The sequence below is a fragment of the Cryptosporidium sp. chipmunk genotype I genome (assembly GCF_004936735.1).
Source record: "Cryptosporidium sp. chipmunk genotype I strain 37763 chromosome Unknown contig_105, whole genome shotgun sequence".
Classification (NCBI taxonomy): Eukaryota; Apicomplexa; class Conoidasida; order Eucoccidiorida; family Cryptosporidiidae; genus Cryptosporidium; species Cryptosporidium sp. chipmunk genotype I.
Window position 1 is genome coordinate 1 of NW_027125627.1, and position 16,688 is coordinate 16,688.

The following is a 16,688-nucleotide window of genomic DNA, read 5'->3' on the forward strand; positions in this document are numbered from 1 at the left end:
AAAAAACAAAAAAAAAAAAAAAAAAAAAGTAATGAAGCATTCATCATTAATTAAATTATTCACATTATTTTTAACAAATATTATTATTAATCAGGATATAAATAAGCACTTTTCAACAATATCCAGTTCATCTTTTATTACTTTGAAATCATCACTAAGAAGATCAGATTACAACAAAAATTCAACTAGTGATGGATCTGGTCATGATGGTGTTACACCATGTGGGCATGAAACATTTAATTGTGTCGGTGGTTATTATATAACTGATCAAGATAAAAATAAAAGTAATCAGGGTGGATCTGGTCATGATGGTGTTACTCCATGTGGGCATGAAACACCTAATTGTGTTGGTGGTTATTATATAACTGATCAAGATAAAAATAAAAGTAATCAAGGTGGATCTGGTCATGATGGTATTACACCATGTGGGCATGAAACACCTAATTGTGTTGGTGGTTATTATATAACTGATTAAGATAAAAATAAAGGTAATCAAGGTTGATTGGGTTATGATAATGTTACTCCATGCGGATATGAAACATCTAATTGTTTTGATAGTTATTACATAAATGTTAATAAATGATTATTAAACTAATAACACTAAAAATAAAAGTAATTAATTTTTTACATATTGTAAAAATTAATCATTTTCAATGTTTTGATGATTTTTTAATTAGTCATATTTAAAAAAAAAAAATAATTTTTTTTATAATAATCTATTAATTATTATTATTGTAGAATAATTGTATTAATATGAAATATATTATGAAATTATTTAAAAATTTTTGTGCACAAAAACCTATACATTTTATTTTATTTTTTTTCAATAAATATTATTATTTATTTAAAAAAAAAAAACCAATTCTTTCTATCTTTTTAATTTTATTTAAAGATTTCATGTCAGACAGGACATTTAAATCATATATAGAATGGATAATTCAAAAAAAAAAAAAAAAAGAAGAAATTGATAATTGTTAATTATTAAATTATAAATTATCAAAAATTATATATAATTCGTAATTTTTTATATAATAAAAATCTAATACAAAGAAAATTTATTTGTATTAAGTATTAATAAAGTATATATGTCTTTATATTAATTGATTAATAATAACTAACAATTAAATAATAATTTATTGTTAGGGAATAATAATAATAATAATAATAATAATAATAAATACATAATATAGCAATAAAAAATATATTCGGTTATGTTTATCGTAATTAGTCTTTTTTATTTATTATGATTATATTTGCACAAAATAATATAATTATAAAAGGATAAATGGAATATAAAAAAAAATTCTGAATGATTTTTTTTTTTTTCTTTTCTATTTGTTTTACCTCAATCGTCAGGTTGAATATTTAGATTTATCAAATATATATTATAATATAAATTCATTAATTTTCTATTATTATTTTTAAATCATATTGTTACTTAATATTGTTGTTATTATTGAAATTAATGCAATATTATCGTTGTTACAATACCATACAATATTCTACCGCCATGCAATATATTTAATATAAATATAAATATAAATATATATTTATAATAAATTATTTTTATTTTTTTCCATGTAATATATAATTTAATCATTAAATTTTAACTCAAAAAATGAATAATTTATTATTTTTTTTTTCAATAATTAATTAATACTTTATTATAAAGTTGCAGAGTAAATTTATTTATTTTTTTGATAATATTTTTTATTAATAAGTTATCAAGTATATAGTCATTACATTTAATTAAAAATAATTATTTATTTTGAAATAATTATTAATAAATATTTGTAATAAGAAAAATAAATTTTATTATCATGACTATTATTATGTGTTAATAGTAAATATTAAATATTATCATTTTTATTATGATTAAAAGAAAATAATAGAAATATAAAAGTACATAATAATATATATTTATGTCAATGTAAAGAATTATTAAATATTTTCTTTATTTCTATATTTATAAATTAAAAAAAATTATAACATTAATGACTATAATATATTATAGTATAGAATAAGAAAGGGGGAGATTAGAAAAAAATAATAGTAATAATAAAATAAGATAAAAGAATAATATAATAAATAGAATCTTTTATGATACATTAATAATTAATATTAATTTTAAGATAAAAACCCTAAAATTTCAAATAAACTTGAATATAGTTGTTTCTTATAAATATTCATATATTCATTAATTTATATAATAGAATTAAAAATATGATACAATATTTTATTATTATTCTCTCTAACTAAGTTTCTTGAATATATTTAAAAAATTAGGATCTTTATCAACGTAGTTTATGAAATTGATGATTAAAAATGCTTTGAATTAAAATTAAAGAAATAATGCTCAGATAAAATATTCAATATATATGCATTTTTTTTTTATTTTAATATATTATAAAAATGAATAAAAGATCTCGAAAATTAATTAAAAAAAAAAAAAAAATTTAATATTGAAAATAATTAATTACATTTAGAAAAAAAGATAAAATTGAATAATAAATATTAATAAAGAGAAAAATGACTATAATATAATTTTTTATGACAAAATTTTAATAAATTTAATTTATGATCTAATCTTTTATTTATTATTATTATTATTTTTTTTTTTTACACATTTAAAGATACACAGATTACACATGCCGACAAGACTGATTAGAGTGAAATAAATTATTTATGTTATTTTTCAACAAATTATTAATAATATTTAATATAAATCAAAATTAAATAATTTAATTGATCCAAAATCGAAGATATATTATTTGAATAATCAAATAGTGGGAATATAAAATTAAAAAGAATAGGTATATTGATATACTCTAATTCTTTTTTTTTTTAATCATTTTTCTTCGATATTTCTATTACAAATTTATGATGGTTATTTAAATGATGTAATTCAATTCCAAAATAATGCTTGATAATCATCATTAAGGTTTTTTCAATATTATATTATATAAATATGAATATGCACATATATATTGTATAATATATTATATATTGGTATTTATATCAATATAAATAATAAAGATTGTTGAAAGGGTAAATTAAATAATAATAATATTTTAGAAATATTTTAATCAAATAATTATTAATACTTGATAAACAATATTTTGTTTCAAAAAGATGGTGAAATAATATTAAGAATAATAATAATAATAATTATTATTATTATTGTCATCATTAACTAATAAGAATAAAATATTACTGTTCAAGTATTGATAATTTATAATACGAAATAAACAATTATTATTTAATATTAGTAAAATTCTCAAAGGGGGTATTTACTAATGTGAATATTACTATTAGTAAAAGAATTATTAATCGGATTTCGAAAATAATAAATTCTTCGAATTGATAATAATAATAATAATAATAATAATAATAATAATATTAATATTAATAATATTTATGGATGATTTATAAGTGTAAATATGAATGTAAATATAATAAGTAATATGGAAATGTAAATATTTTACTGTAATAATTATGATTGAAAAACATATATGTATATATATGTATTCAGGAGATAAATAGCTTTTATTTTACAATAATATTAAATTGTTGGAATTATTAGTTGTAAATTATAGATCAATACAGACGAAATATTCTAGTTAAAGTATTACATTATTACATTAAAATTAGAAATGAGTGCTCAAGTTCTGGACTGCGTATGTATGTATATATGTATATAATGTGTATATACAATGTATATATTTATGTGTTTTAAAAATTTATTAAAAAAAAAAGTTTTGTTTTGGTGAAACATTTTCATTTATTTAACAATAATTGAATGAAAATAAATATAATAAATTATCTGTAATAAATACAATATTAATAAAAATGATGATTTTAACTACATATTATTTAAATAAAGATAAAAATTTCTTATTGATGATGGAATGATTCAATTAATATCAACTGTGGATGTGGTTAAATGTTATTGATTATCTCAATGTTTCCAAATTATGTATAATATAATTATTATAATGTGAATATTTAATGATTTATTTTTAAAAAAATGATTAAAAAAAAAAAAAACAATGTTTGATATATGTGTATTAATCTGTAATAATAATTTATGAAAAGAACAACTGATTAAAAAAAAGAAAAAAAAAAGAAAATTTGATCAATTAATTTGTTTAATTTATTTATAATGCTAAAGTATTGGAATGACTCATTATTAAATAATGGTAATAAATATAATATTATTAAAAAATTAATTTATGGATATAAATTATCATTAAATTATAATTAATTGATCTTTTTTTTTTTTTTTGAAAAATTATTAAAAAAAGAAAAAAGGTTTATATATGTTTATATGGAATGATTAATATTGTATTATTTTGAGAATAAAATGAATTATTGTGAATCATTGTTATGGAATAAAAATAAAAAAATATTTATTCAATAGTATCTAATACTATTGTGTTGATGTGTATGAATATTATTACCATTATTATTATTATTATTGTTATTATTATCATTATTATTATTATTATTATTATTATTATTATTATTATTATTATTATTATTATTATTATTATTATTATTATTATTATTATTATTACTATTATTATTATTATTATTATTATTATTGTTATTATTATCAATTTGAAAAGTTAAGTATCAAGTATTATTTTTGTAAATCAAGGGATATATAAAATGTGTTTTGTTTATAAGGTAAATGAAGAATATATAAAGTATTGCTTATGTGGATTAAATAAAGATTATAATAGTAATAATAATGAGTAATTATAAAAAGAAGTAATTTGTTCAAATAATATAAAATATTATTATTATTATTATTATTATTATTATTATAAATAGTCAAAAACATCATGTATTATTGATATGAATCAAGATTTGAGTAATTTGTATTGTATTTATGGAATTGAAAAAAATAGTGTTTCAAGTGTTTTGGAAAAAGAAAAATCGAGTATTATTAATTACAAGTGAGAAAGTTAAAGAAAAGATGAAAAAAATAAATAAATAAAAAGATTGTATTGTTATGTAGTGAATACTGAATAAGATCTAATGTACTTGTGCTATTTTTTAAAAAAAAAAAAAAAAAAAAAAGTGTAAAGTGCTGTGGAATATAAATATTATGTATCGTGATCACAACAATCATTATTTATTTATACAAATAAATCTGATTATAATATTGTAATATATAATAATATGTGCTATGTAAACAAATCAATACATTTTATTATATTTTATCAATATTTTTATTTAATTTGTTTGTAGCAATAGATTATTATTTCTTAAGTTCTAATATTGTGTTATTAATTTATTTTGTTTTTTTTCTTTAAATATTTAATGTATACCAAATAAATTAATTTATTACATTAATTATTCTAGAAATTAATAAATTATTCATTTAAATATTTTAGTATTGTAATATATAAAAAGTAAAAATAATGTTAAATAATTTATTATTATTTCTTTTTTTTAAAAAATAAAAATCTAAAATTAAACAAGGATAATAAATAAATATATAATTTCTTATAAATATACATATATTAATAAAAATATAAAAATCTAGTTTTTTTTTTTTTTTATTTTTTTTTTTAAATTTATTTTACATCTTAAATTATAATTATTTATCTCTTTTATGCACATGCTAAATTAATTTAACGCCAATCCCGCTAATAATAAATAAAAGTATTAAGAATAATAAATTACATTGAGGGAATTTGATTTTTTTTCCCCCTATTATTATTTTTATTTTAATATTTTAAATAAATGTAATTTATACATAAATCTTATCTATTTAATAATTGAAACTATTTTGATTTATTCCATATCTTTTTTTTTTTTTTCTTCTTATTCTATTCCATTTTATTTATTTTTATTTTGTTTTATTTCCATTTCAATTCATTTCATTTCATTTTTTTTTTTAAAAGAAAAAAAATTTTTTTTAATATTAATTGATTATTATTATTATTTTTTTTCTTTTCGTTTTAAATCAATGACAGATAAAACATATTTAAATAATTTTCCTGATTCAAATGGTTATTTTGGTAAATATGGTGGAAAATATATACCTGAGGCAATTAATAAAGCAATGAAAGAAATAGAAGATTCGTATAATAAAATTAGTAAAAGCGAAGAATTTATTAATGAATTAAAAAAAATAAGAAAAGAATTTCAAGGAAGACCAACACCAATATATTATGCAAAAAATTTGACAAAAAAATATGGTGGTGCAGAAATATATTTAAAAAGAGAAGATTTAAATCATACTGGTGCACATAAATTAAATCATTGTATGGGAGAGGCATTATTAGCAAAATATATGGGTAAAAAAAAATTAATAGCAGAAACAGGAGCAGGACAACATGGTGTAGCATTAGCAACAGCAGCAGCATATTTTGGTTTAGAATGTGAAATACATATGGGAGAAGTAGATGTAAAGAAAGAATATCCAAATGTCACTAGAATGAAAATATTGGGTGCAAAAGTAATATGTGTAGAATTTGGTGGTAAAACATTAAAAGAAGCAGTAGATTCAGCATTTGAATCATATATGAATGATTTAGATAATTCATTTTATGCAATAGGTTCAGTTGTAGGCCCACATCCATTTCCAAGAATAGTACGTGATTTTCAATCAGTTGTAGGTATAGAATCAAGAGAACAATTTATAGAAATGAATGGTATATTACCAGATATTGTTGCAGCATGTGTGGGTGGTGGTAGTAATGCAATGGGTATATTTAGTGGTTTTATATCAGATAAACAAGTAGAATTAATATGTGTTGAACCATTAGGTAGAGGAAATAAAATAGGTGATCATGCAGCAAGTATAAGTTATGGTAGTGAAGGAATAATGCATGGATTTAATTCAATAATGTTAAAAGATGAGAAAGGAAATCCAGCACAAGTACATAGTATAGCAAGTGGTTTAGATTATCCAAGTGTAGGTCCAGAAATTGCATATTTAAATAGTATTGGTCGTACAAAGACAGTATGTGTTACAGATAAAGAAGCAATTGATGGATTTTTTGAATTAAGTAAAACAGAGGGTATCATACCAGCAATAGAATCAAGTCATGCAATAGGATATGTATTAAAGATAGCAAAAGAAATGAAAGGTAAGAAGATTTTAATAAATTTAAGTGGTAGAGGAGATAAAGATTTAGATTTTGTTGTAGAAAATTATGGATATGGTAATAATTAAAAAAAAGGAAAATAACAACAATAATAAGAGTGAAAAGAACTGAATCGAGTATATGATAAGAGAAAATGTAAAGAAATAATAAATTAAAAAAAAAAAAAAAAAAATTAATGTTGAATTTAATGTTATTTATTTGAATAAATATATTAAATTCATATTTAAAAAAAAATATCATTATTATTATTATTATTTATTTTTTTTTTTTAAATTAAATGGATTAAATTTTATTCTTTGACTTTTACCTAGTATAATTCTTTAGACATTTAGTTTCTGTTTATTAACTTCTTCTTCTTTAACTTTTTTTTGTTAAATAACTTTATTAGTTTTTTTTTTCTTTTTATCTTTTTCTTTTTCTTTTTCTTTTTCTTTTTCTTTATTTTTCAAATATTCTTCAATATTATATAATGTTTTTTTAGAACTAATGATTAAATCTTTCATTCTTTCATTAATGATTACTCTTATACCACCAATATTTATAGTAAGTATATCAACATCTTCATAAAACAATACACCATTTTTAAGATCATAATAATATCTTAAAGTATAACAAAAATTTTCAATAACAGCATTTTCAATATCAACTTTTGCATGACATTCATTATGAATTGGTACAGCATAATTAAAATCTTGAGATTCAAAAATAATATATCTAAATTTATCGGAATAAGGAATATAAACGTATTTTTGATTATTAGGTATTTCATCATAATTTTGTGAATCAAGACTTAAATAACCAATATATTGTGGAATATAACCAGACATTTGAAAATTTTGATCAGTATTATGTTTGAAATTTAATGCAAATAAATCATCTCTAAAATTTTTTAAAAAATTTGGTAAGTTAGGAAAATCTTGAAAATTATATGAAGTTGCTTCAATAGTATTTAATTTACTTTTTTTAGTAGTAATAATAAGTTTACCATGATAAAATTTAATATCAGCATTACCTTGACAATTAAAAAGAATTTGAACAAATTTTTTATTAAAATGTTCGTAAGTGATCATTCTAATCATATTTTTACAAGAAACATTAGTTTGAAATGAACCATAGAATGGGAATCTAGATTTTTTATTAATAGATTCAATTGCTACAAGATAATATCTATGGTTATTTTCTCCAATATAATGTTTTTTTATATCTTTCTTAAATTTACTAAATCCATTAATAGTTTGTGTGAATTCACTTTTAATAGAATCAGGTGTAATAGGTTCAAAAGTTAATTCAACATTAGGAAAATTTTTTCCAAGAATAGAATTCAAACTAAATTGATCAAAACCAGAATAATTATTTTTTGTCAATTTATTTTCATTTTTCAAAGAAAACGTATGGAGAATAAAGGTAAATATAGGTAAAAGAATATACTGTAGAAATCTTGAAAATTTCATTTTTTTATTTTTATTATTTTTTTTTTATTAACTTCATACAAGAAAGATAAATAATATTATAAACAATAATCAATAATAATAATAATAATAATTATTATTATTTATTCAAATGAAAATTATTATTTAAAGATTTGCATAAGACTTAAAAAAAAAATACTATATAATGACCGTTGAAATATTAATTAATAACAAGTTTCATAAAATATATTAAAAATAATAAATAATATTGCCGCTTTGTTAAAAATAGAGTAACTAATTTATATTTAATGATAATATTAAGTGCAATGAAAAAAAAAAAGAAGAAAATAAATAAAAATAATAATAATTTAATATAATTAATATTAATTTTTTCTATATAATAATAAAAAAGTGCACATATGATTAACATAATATTAAATACTAATGAAAGAAATAGAAAATTATAAATAATAATATGATAGAAAAAAAAAGGTTAAATAGAATAAATATTTAATATAAATATTATAGTATATTTTTAATGAATATAGACATCTCGAACAAATTAATTAATTAAAAAAAAAACAAAATAAAGTAGAAAAACAACATCAAGTGAATGTTCACTGTTTGTGAATATGTATGCATAAAATTATTTAATGAATTGTAATTTTTATTAATAGGAAGGAAATTAATTATTAGAAATGAAAATAGTGATAATAAAAACAGTTTTTTTTAATAAAAAACAATGAAAAAAAAAATTTGTTGAAATGATGATATTACTTGTGTGAATATAATACTTATAATACTCATTGTAATTAATGGTAATTGTAATTTAATATTTATATTTTAGTAAAATAACAAATGTTTGTGGTGTGGCTATATAACTACATATCTATATAACTATATTCTATATATCTATATCTACATATATATATATTTGTCAAATAAAAAATACATTTAATGGTTAATATTTAATGAAGTTATTTAATATTAATGTGAATTATTTTATAATTGAAGAGTATGGAAAGTTAAGAATGAAAAAGAAAAAAACAAAAAATAATAATAACAATATATTTATAAGTAAATAAATAAATGTCATTGGCTTATAGTAAAATTATATATTTTATATTGGTATTATTGAAATAATTTTTTTTTGTTTTCTAATATTTATTTATGGTAATAATTCGATCATTAACTTTTATTATTATTATTATTATTTTTACTTAATAAACATTTTATTTATTTTTTTTTTCTTTTTATTTAATATTAGTTTAATCATGAATTCGAAAACCATTAACTAGTAAAATTAAATGGAATTAATATCAGTTAAATAAATAATGGAATTGTAAAATATTATTAATAAAATATTAATATGGTATATATACATATACATGTTTATAATATATTTGTATTATTATAATAATTATTATTATTAATTTGATTTAAAAAAAAGAATGGGAAATTATTTCGTATCATTTTGTAGAAAAACTAAGGAAAATTGGTTATTTTATTAAATGAAATATGAGAATATATATATATATATATATATATATATATGAATATGTTGAATAAATATAATTAATTGGTATATTTATGAAATTTTATTATTAATGTAATTGTTATTATATATTATATAACATATTATATTTGGTTATACGAAAAAGTGTAATATTGTTAAATACACTATTATTTATTTATGATGTAATGTAAGTAATGTCATTGTTATTATTAAATGGTGTTGTTTTTTCGATTTAAATTGTTGTTAATATCTTGTATAATATTATTATATGTTATAAAATAGTGATATTATTGTTATTTAAAGTGGTATTAATTGTTTAAATTATTGTAAAATTGTATAAATTGATATAATTGGTGTTAATTAGGGTATAAAATTATTAAATGTAATATAATTGGTGTGTATTTGAAAATAAAATTATTTAATATTGGTATTAATAGTTTAAAATATTGTAATTTGTGAAAAGAATGGTATAATATTGTATTAAAAGTATAAAGTTGTGTTAAGTGTTATAAAGGATCAAAAAAAAAAAAAAAATTTAATCTAGGACAAAATAGTATAATAATATTTAATAGAAAGAGATGATAATATTATATTGTAATTTAACAATTAATATTTAATACTAAAAATAATATTATTATTAGTAATATTACAAAATAAGATAAACACTAATATTATTATCTTATGTGGAGATTTGGAAAGATTTAAATTGAATTAAATTTTTTTAATGATATTATATGCTATTATTTTGTTTAACTAATTAATATTATTTAAAAAAAAAAAAAAAAAAAAAAAAAAAATTAAATATGATGTCGATCATAAATATATATTTATAAATATTTATATATACAGTTAACAAGAATGCGTAGCTCGATTATAGATTTGAAAAAAAAGAAGATATTTATTCATTTTAGAGATAGAAATATTTAAATGCGTTAAGGAAATAAAAATTATTATTAGAGAAAACAAAATAATAAAAATCATTTTGCAAAATAGATTTGATTAATGTTAGGAATATATAAATAATCAATAGATAATATAAATTGAAATAACAGAATAGAGAAGATTGAATAGATTTATTTAAAAAAAGAGAAGAGGAAAAAAAAAAAAAAAAAAAATCGAAGGATTAATATTATCGAAATAAGATGAATAATGATTAATTTATTAGTATTAAAAATGATTGTAAAAATTCTTGAAGAGCAAAAAAACAAAAACGAAAACAAAAATACTTTATATTAACTAATATTAAATTGAATTATATTGTATTTTATCGTTTCGCATAGTATTATATTTTATTGTATACTAATTTTAAATAAAAATAATGGAAATGGTAAAAAAAAATTAGGTTGAATGATTATTTGGAATATAAATGGTGAATAATAAAAAATAACTTTTAGTATTTAAAGGGTGTTAAAAGGGAATATTAGTTTAAAATAAAGATAATAAAAGAGAAAATAAATAATAAATAATAAATAATAAATAATAAAATAATAATAATAGCAAAAATAATAAATACTAAATATTGTGGTGATATAAATAAAGAAAAAAAAAGTGATATTAAATAGGTGAATAAATTATAATATAAATTATTAAAAAAGTGATTAATTAATCTATTTAATAATATTTTTAAAACAAGTAAATCAAGGAAAATATTTATTTAAATATATATATTATATATTTTACATAATTATATTAAAGTAGAAGATAAATATGTGTTATGATTGATAGATAAGAAGAATTAATAATTTATTAATAAAAGTTGAAAGAATAGAATGAAAAAAAAAAAATAAATAATAATCTAATAAAGAAATAGATGGATTTATAAACTATTTAATTATAATAATACTTTATATTAAAAGAAAAAATAATGTGGTTTGTGCAAAAATAAGTTGCGTGAGAGTTACGAGTGAAAATTGATTTTTAAACTAAATAAATTGTGATATATAAATAAATTAAATAAAATTTTATTATTATTATTATTATTGTTATTATTATTATTATTATTAATATTATTGTTTATGAGTATAAGAATATATTAATGGATTAAAATTCTATGTGTTATTGATTAGAAATAATTGTAGTGATAGTGAAATAATAAAGTTTGTTGTAAAGAAAAAAAAAGCGTATATATTTGTAAATAGATAAACATATTAGTGTAATTAAGAATTGAAATTTCAAATTTAAACAAATTAATTAATATTTTTAAATAAAATTTTTGTTATATATAATAATATAATAAAATATATATATAAATTAGAAAGAAATTTTTTTTTTTTTTAAATCATTGAAATAATTAATCAATCTATTAATTGACCAAGTGTAAATAACAAAAGTTAAAAGACTTTAAAGTTTGTCAGAAACTTTTTTTTTTTTTTAATTATTTGTTGATTTTATTGTATTTCTTTCTCTTTTGTTTTTGTTTCATTTTGTCTTTTTATATTTCCTTTTTTCAAAATAAAATTTATATTAATAAAAAAATTCAAGTTGAAGAGAAGATTTTGTTAAAATTAAAGGTATTAAGTAATAGTTTTAATATGAGAAAAAAAAGAATATATTAAATTCTAAAGATTTTTTTGGTAATATTTTTTATTAAAATTAAAAAAAAAAAATCTTTTATAGATATCATTATGATCACTACAAAATAACAACAAAAAAGAAATATTAATTATAATTACAATCAAAATAAAAATCATGATTATAAAAGTAGCAACAAAAATCAAATCCAGAGCCAAAACCAAAACCATAATATTAATAATTTATTTTCAAATTAAATTTTGAATATTTATTACTAATATTAATTCTACTATCATAATCAAATATATTTTCTCTTTATTATAATATTAAAAGGTAATCAGATTGATATTTCAAGTATTTTAAATTTAATATTAATATTAATTGATTATACTAATATGAAATATATTAATGATTAATATTTCGATGACAAATACACTTAAATTATAATAATTAGTGTTATTAGATAAAGCTATTTTAGGATTATAATTGTAAATAAAGTATTTATTCAATTAAATATATTAGTTTGGCATTTAAAAATATATGGTAATAATGAAATAGAGTTAATAATAAAATATTTAACAAAAAATATTTATAATTTCGTTAATATGTAAAATTAAAAAATAAATTTTTTTAAGTCAATAAAGAAAAAAAAAATAAATTAAAAAAAAAAAAAAATGGCTTAATCAATTACAATATTCATTATTGATGGGAAGAAAACAATATGTCCAGTTTTCATTAGTTAAAAAATTCGATCATATTTAAAAAAAAAAAAAAAAAAAAAAAGATTTTATTGATTTTGCAGATAATATAAAGAATAGTTTGTAACTTATATCATAAGCAACAAAAAAAATAATAATAAAAATATAGAAATGAGATGACAATACTTTTAATGATTAAAGTATATGAAAGTATATGTTAGAAATAATAGTAATATTTTTGAATATAATTTATTATTATTATTATTATTTTTAAACGTATAGAACTTTTAATTAAAGTATTTTATTATTTTTAATTTATAGATAATTTATCCGGAATTTCTTGTCTAAACATTTTACTTTATTCATTTTTTAAAAAAATTTATCTATTTATTTTTTAAAATGAAATATTCGAGATGCATTTAAACAAGAATTTATTTTTGACATTTTTGTTTTCTTGCTTCTTTATTATTTTTTTTCAACATGATAACGAGAATTTTCTTGTTAAAAAAGTTTCATTTATAAGACTTAGAAATGAGACTCCAAACGAAGGATCTTCAAATAAACATACTGAAGATGAAGGAGGTTCAGGTAAAGGTAAACCAGCACTTAGGAGTATGGCTGCAGCTAGTAGTTCTGGTTCGGTTAAACCAAAGCCACCTTCTCATAGTAATCATAAAGGTCATCGCAAGCACTGCTCTAGCGGCGGCAAAAATGTTGCTACTCAATTTATCCCTGCTCACCCATCTGGAAAGAATATGATTGTTCCTTCTTTAACTCTACCGTTGCAACCTCTAGATAATACTAAATCAGATCCATCTCATATGCCATCGGATGAGCCTAATCCTAGTTCCGAGGATGAGAAATGTGAAGAAGAGGAGGAGGAAGAAATGGAAGAAGAGGAAAAGAAGGAAGAAGAGGAAAAAAAGGAAGAAGAGGAAAAGAAGGAAGAAGAGAAAAAAAGTAAAGGGGGTGATCAGGTAGATTCAAAAGGAAAACGTCGAAGAAGAAGACGAAGAAAAAGGTAAATAATAGAAAAGGCCAAGAAGGTCAAGTAAATGCTTATCAAAATACTAAGTGGCTAAGTGAAATGATTGATGACAGATTGGGTTGATTTTATATTGTTATGTTTTTTTTTCGAAAATTAATAATTTTGTGTATATTAAAATGTTTTTAAAGAGAAGAGTTAAAATGATTAAACAACAAACGTAATTGTTGATTAAAAGAATAAAAGAAAAAAAATAACAAGTTAATAAAGTGTTAAGTGTAGCGGATAAAATGTGAATTATTTAACTTTTTTGTTTCAAATTAGTAATATTTGATTTTAAAATGGTTTTAAATTGTTTTTATTTCGATAATTATTTCAGTTAAATTATTTTATTTTTTTTTACTTAAGTAGCCATCAAATAACTATTAATCAAATGATTATTTTCTAAATTATTATTATTATTATTATTATTATTATTATTATTACTATTATGTTTAAGATAAATTAAAAACCTTAATAACTTTTTAATAAAAAATAATAATTTTAATGATTTCAGAAATTAGATAAAGTAATTTTTTTTTTTTTTTTTTTTACAATATTATATTTTTGTTAGATGTATCTAATTAATTTTTGTAAATTATATTTATAAATTTAAATAAAAGAATTTAAAAATTTGAAATAAATAATAAATATAATTAAAGAAAAAAAAGTAATACACGCAGATTAAAGTTAATAAAATAAACATTTTAACAAGATTTTTTTTTTTTTTGCAGACTAAATATTTGTATTTACAAATTAAAAAGAATAATTTCATGTATTGTATTAATTAATATAGTTGAAATACAAAATAATAAAATTAAAAATTTTATTAAAAAATAATAGTTTTTAATTAACTTAACTTTGAATTAGTATTTTTTTTTTCTCTTTTAATTTTAAATTAAAATAAAAATTTAGATAATTATAAAAAATTATACTTCATTATAAGTATTCCATTGGTTATATGTTGTGATATTTTTAAAATTAAACAATGAATCAGATGGATTAAATTTAGTAAAGTTTTGTGGAACATAATTGGATAATTGTTGATTAATAATATCATTTTCATTAAAATTAGATGACTGAATAGCATACAAGAATATATTTGAATTTTCATAAATAGTTTTATACCAATTAAGAAATTCATGATATTTAAGTTTTTTTAAAAAATAAATAGTTTTATTATTTTGATAAAAATCATATTTTTTAGTTTGAATTTGATATGAAAATTCAGAAAATTCTTCTGTAACTATTAATACTGGGTTTTTTAGAGTTTTAAGAATTGATTTTTTGGCAATATTAAATAAATTTTCTGTAATATAGTTTGAATTGAATGAAAACCATTTATTCCAAAATTCGAGTATATTTTCAGTTAAAATTTGAATATTTTTGTCATAAGAAGAACGGACAAAAAATTCAATTCCAGATATTTGACCAATAAAATTTTCTTCTGTTGCATGAACAATATATCCAAGTTGTTTTTTTGTACGAATCTCAGTAAAGAATTCACCTGAAATAATTGTGGTTAGAAGTTTTATTAATGCATTATTTTTATAATTATTGTATGCAATTAAAACTTTCATTAAAACTGCATTAGTAGCATTTTTTGTTTTTGAGATATGATAATAATAAATTTTTGAACCTTTTTTAAGAGAAAGAGGATCAATAATTTTTAGATTAATAATTGAATTAGAATAGTTTGATAAAAGTGAAAAATAATTTTTTGATTTAAAATTATCTTCATTTTGAGTTTTAATTTTTCCAGTAATAAAGTTATAAATGAAAGAATATAAAAAAATATAAAACTGTTTAATATTTTTTAATCCAGAAATAATATATGAAAATAAATTATTTTCTTTATTAATATTAAAATTTTCGTTATTAATTAAAAATTTGGGCGAGAATTTATTAATTATTATTAAAGATTGTATGGGATTTATATTACCATAAAAAAACCCTTCTAATTTATAATTGGATAAAAAGAATTTAGAAAAATTAATAAATTCATCAAATTGAATATTTTCCAATCTATGTAGATGAGTTTCTAAATTAAATTCTTGATTTAAAAATAATTTATTATGAATATATGAAATATCATTTATAATATCTGGATAATGAATACATTTTTTAAAATAAATTTTATAACGTTCTTTTTCAAATATAAAATCATTATCATTAATATAATTAGAAAAATTGGATATAAAAACTTGTAAATTAGAAAAAATTAGTTCCATTTGATCTGTTAATCCAGATATTCTGATTACTAGTTTGTTTTTAATTTTAGGATTTTTTAAAAAGTTTAATAATAAAATATCGGTTGTATATGATGCAGATTCAATTTCATGAAAATGTTGTAAGAATTTTTTTTTGAATATAGATAAGAATAATTCAAAAAGTAGATATATTCCA

General features: G+C 17.4%; 5 protein-coding genes across 5 annotated transcripts; 3 read left to right on the forward strand and 2 right to left on the reverse strand.

Annotated features, from left to right (window-relative positions):
- Positions 1 to 31: 31 nt before the first annotated feature.
- Positions 32 to 475, forward strand: ELE39_000387 (uncharacterized protein; the record flags this gene model as incomplete). The annotated part of the gene is made up of 1 exon (XM_067343106.1): positions 32 to 475. The coding sequence occupies one exon, from the start codon at positions 32 to 34 to the stop codon at positions 473 to 475; it is 444 nt and encodes a 147-aa protein (XP_067199207.1).
- A 5,505-nt stretch (positions 476 to 5,980) lies between these two features.
- Positions 5,981 to 7,192, forward strand: ELE39_000388 (tryptophan synthase subunit beta; the record flags this gene model as incomplete). The annotated part of the gene is made up of 1 exon (XM_067343107.1): positions 5,981 to 7,192. One exon carries the CDS (start codon positions 5,981 to 5,983, stop codon positions 7,190 to 7,192), a length of 1,212 nt encoding a protein of 403 aa, XP_067199208.1.
- Positions 7,193 to 7,495: 303 nt separating this feature from the next.
- ELE39_000389 (uncharacterized protein) lies at positions 7,496 to 8,575 on the reverse strand (the record flags this gene model as incomplete). The annotated part of the gene is made up of 1 exon (XM_067343108.1): positions 7,496 to 8,575. The coding sequence occupies one exon, from the start codon at positions 8,573 to 8,575 to the stop codon at positions 7,496 to 7,498; it is 1,080 nt and encodes a 359-aa protein (XP_067199209.1).
- Positions 8,576 to 13,671: 5,096 nt separating this feature from the next.
- Positions 13,672 to 14,283, forward strand: ELE39_000390 (uncharacterized protein; the record flags this gene model as incomplete). Its single annotated transcript, XM_067343109.1, has 1 exon — positions 13,672 to 14,283. One exon carries the CDS (start codon positions 13,672 to 13,674, stop codon positions 14,281 to 14,283), a length of 612 nt encoding a protein of 203 aa, XP_067199210.1.
- A 928-nt stretch (positions 14,284 to 15,211) lies between these two features.
- ELE39_000391 (peptidase insulinase like peptidase) lies at positions 15,212 to 16,513 on the reverse strand (the record flags this gene model as incomplete). The annotated part of the gene is made up of 1 exon (XM_067343110.1): positions 15,212 to 16,513. The coding sequence occupies one exon, from the start codon at positions 16,511 to 16,513 to the stop codon at positions 15,212 to 15,214; it is 1,302 nt and encodes a 433-aa protein (XP_067199211.1).
- Positions 16,514 to 16,688: the final 175 nt, after the last annotated feature.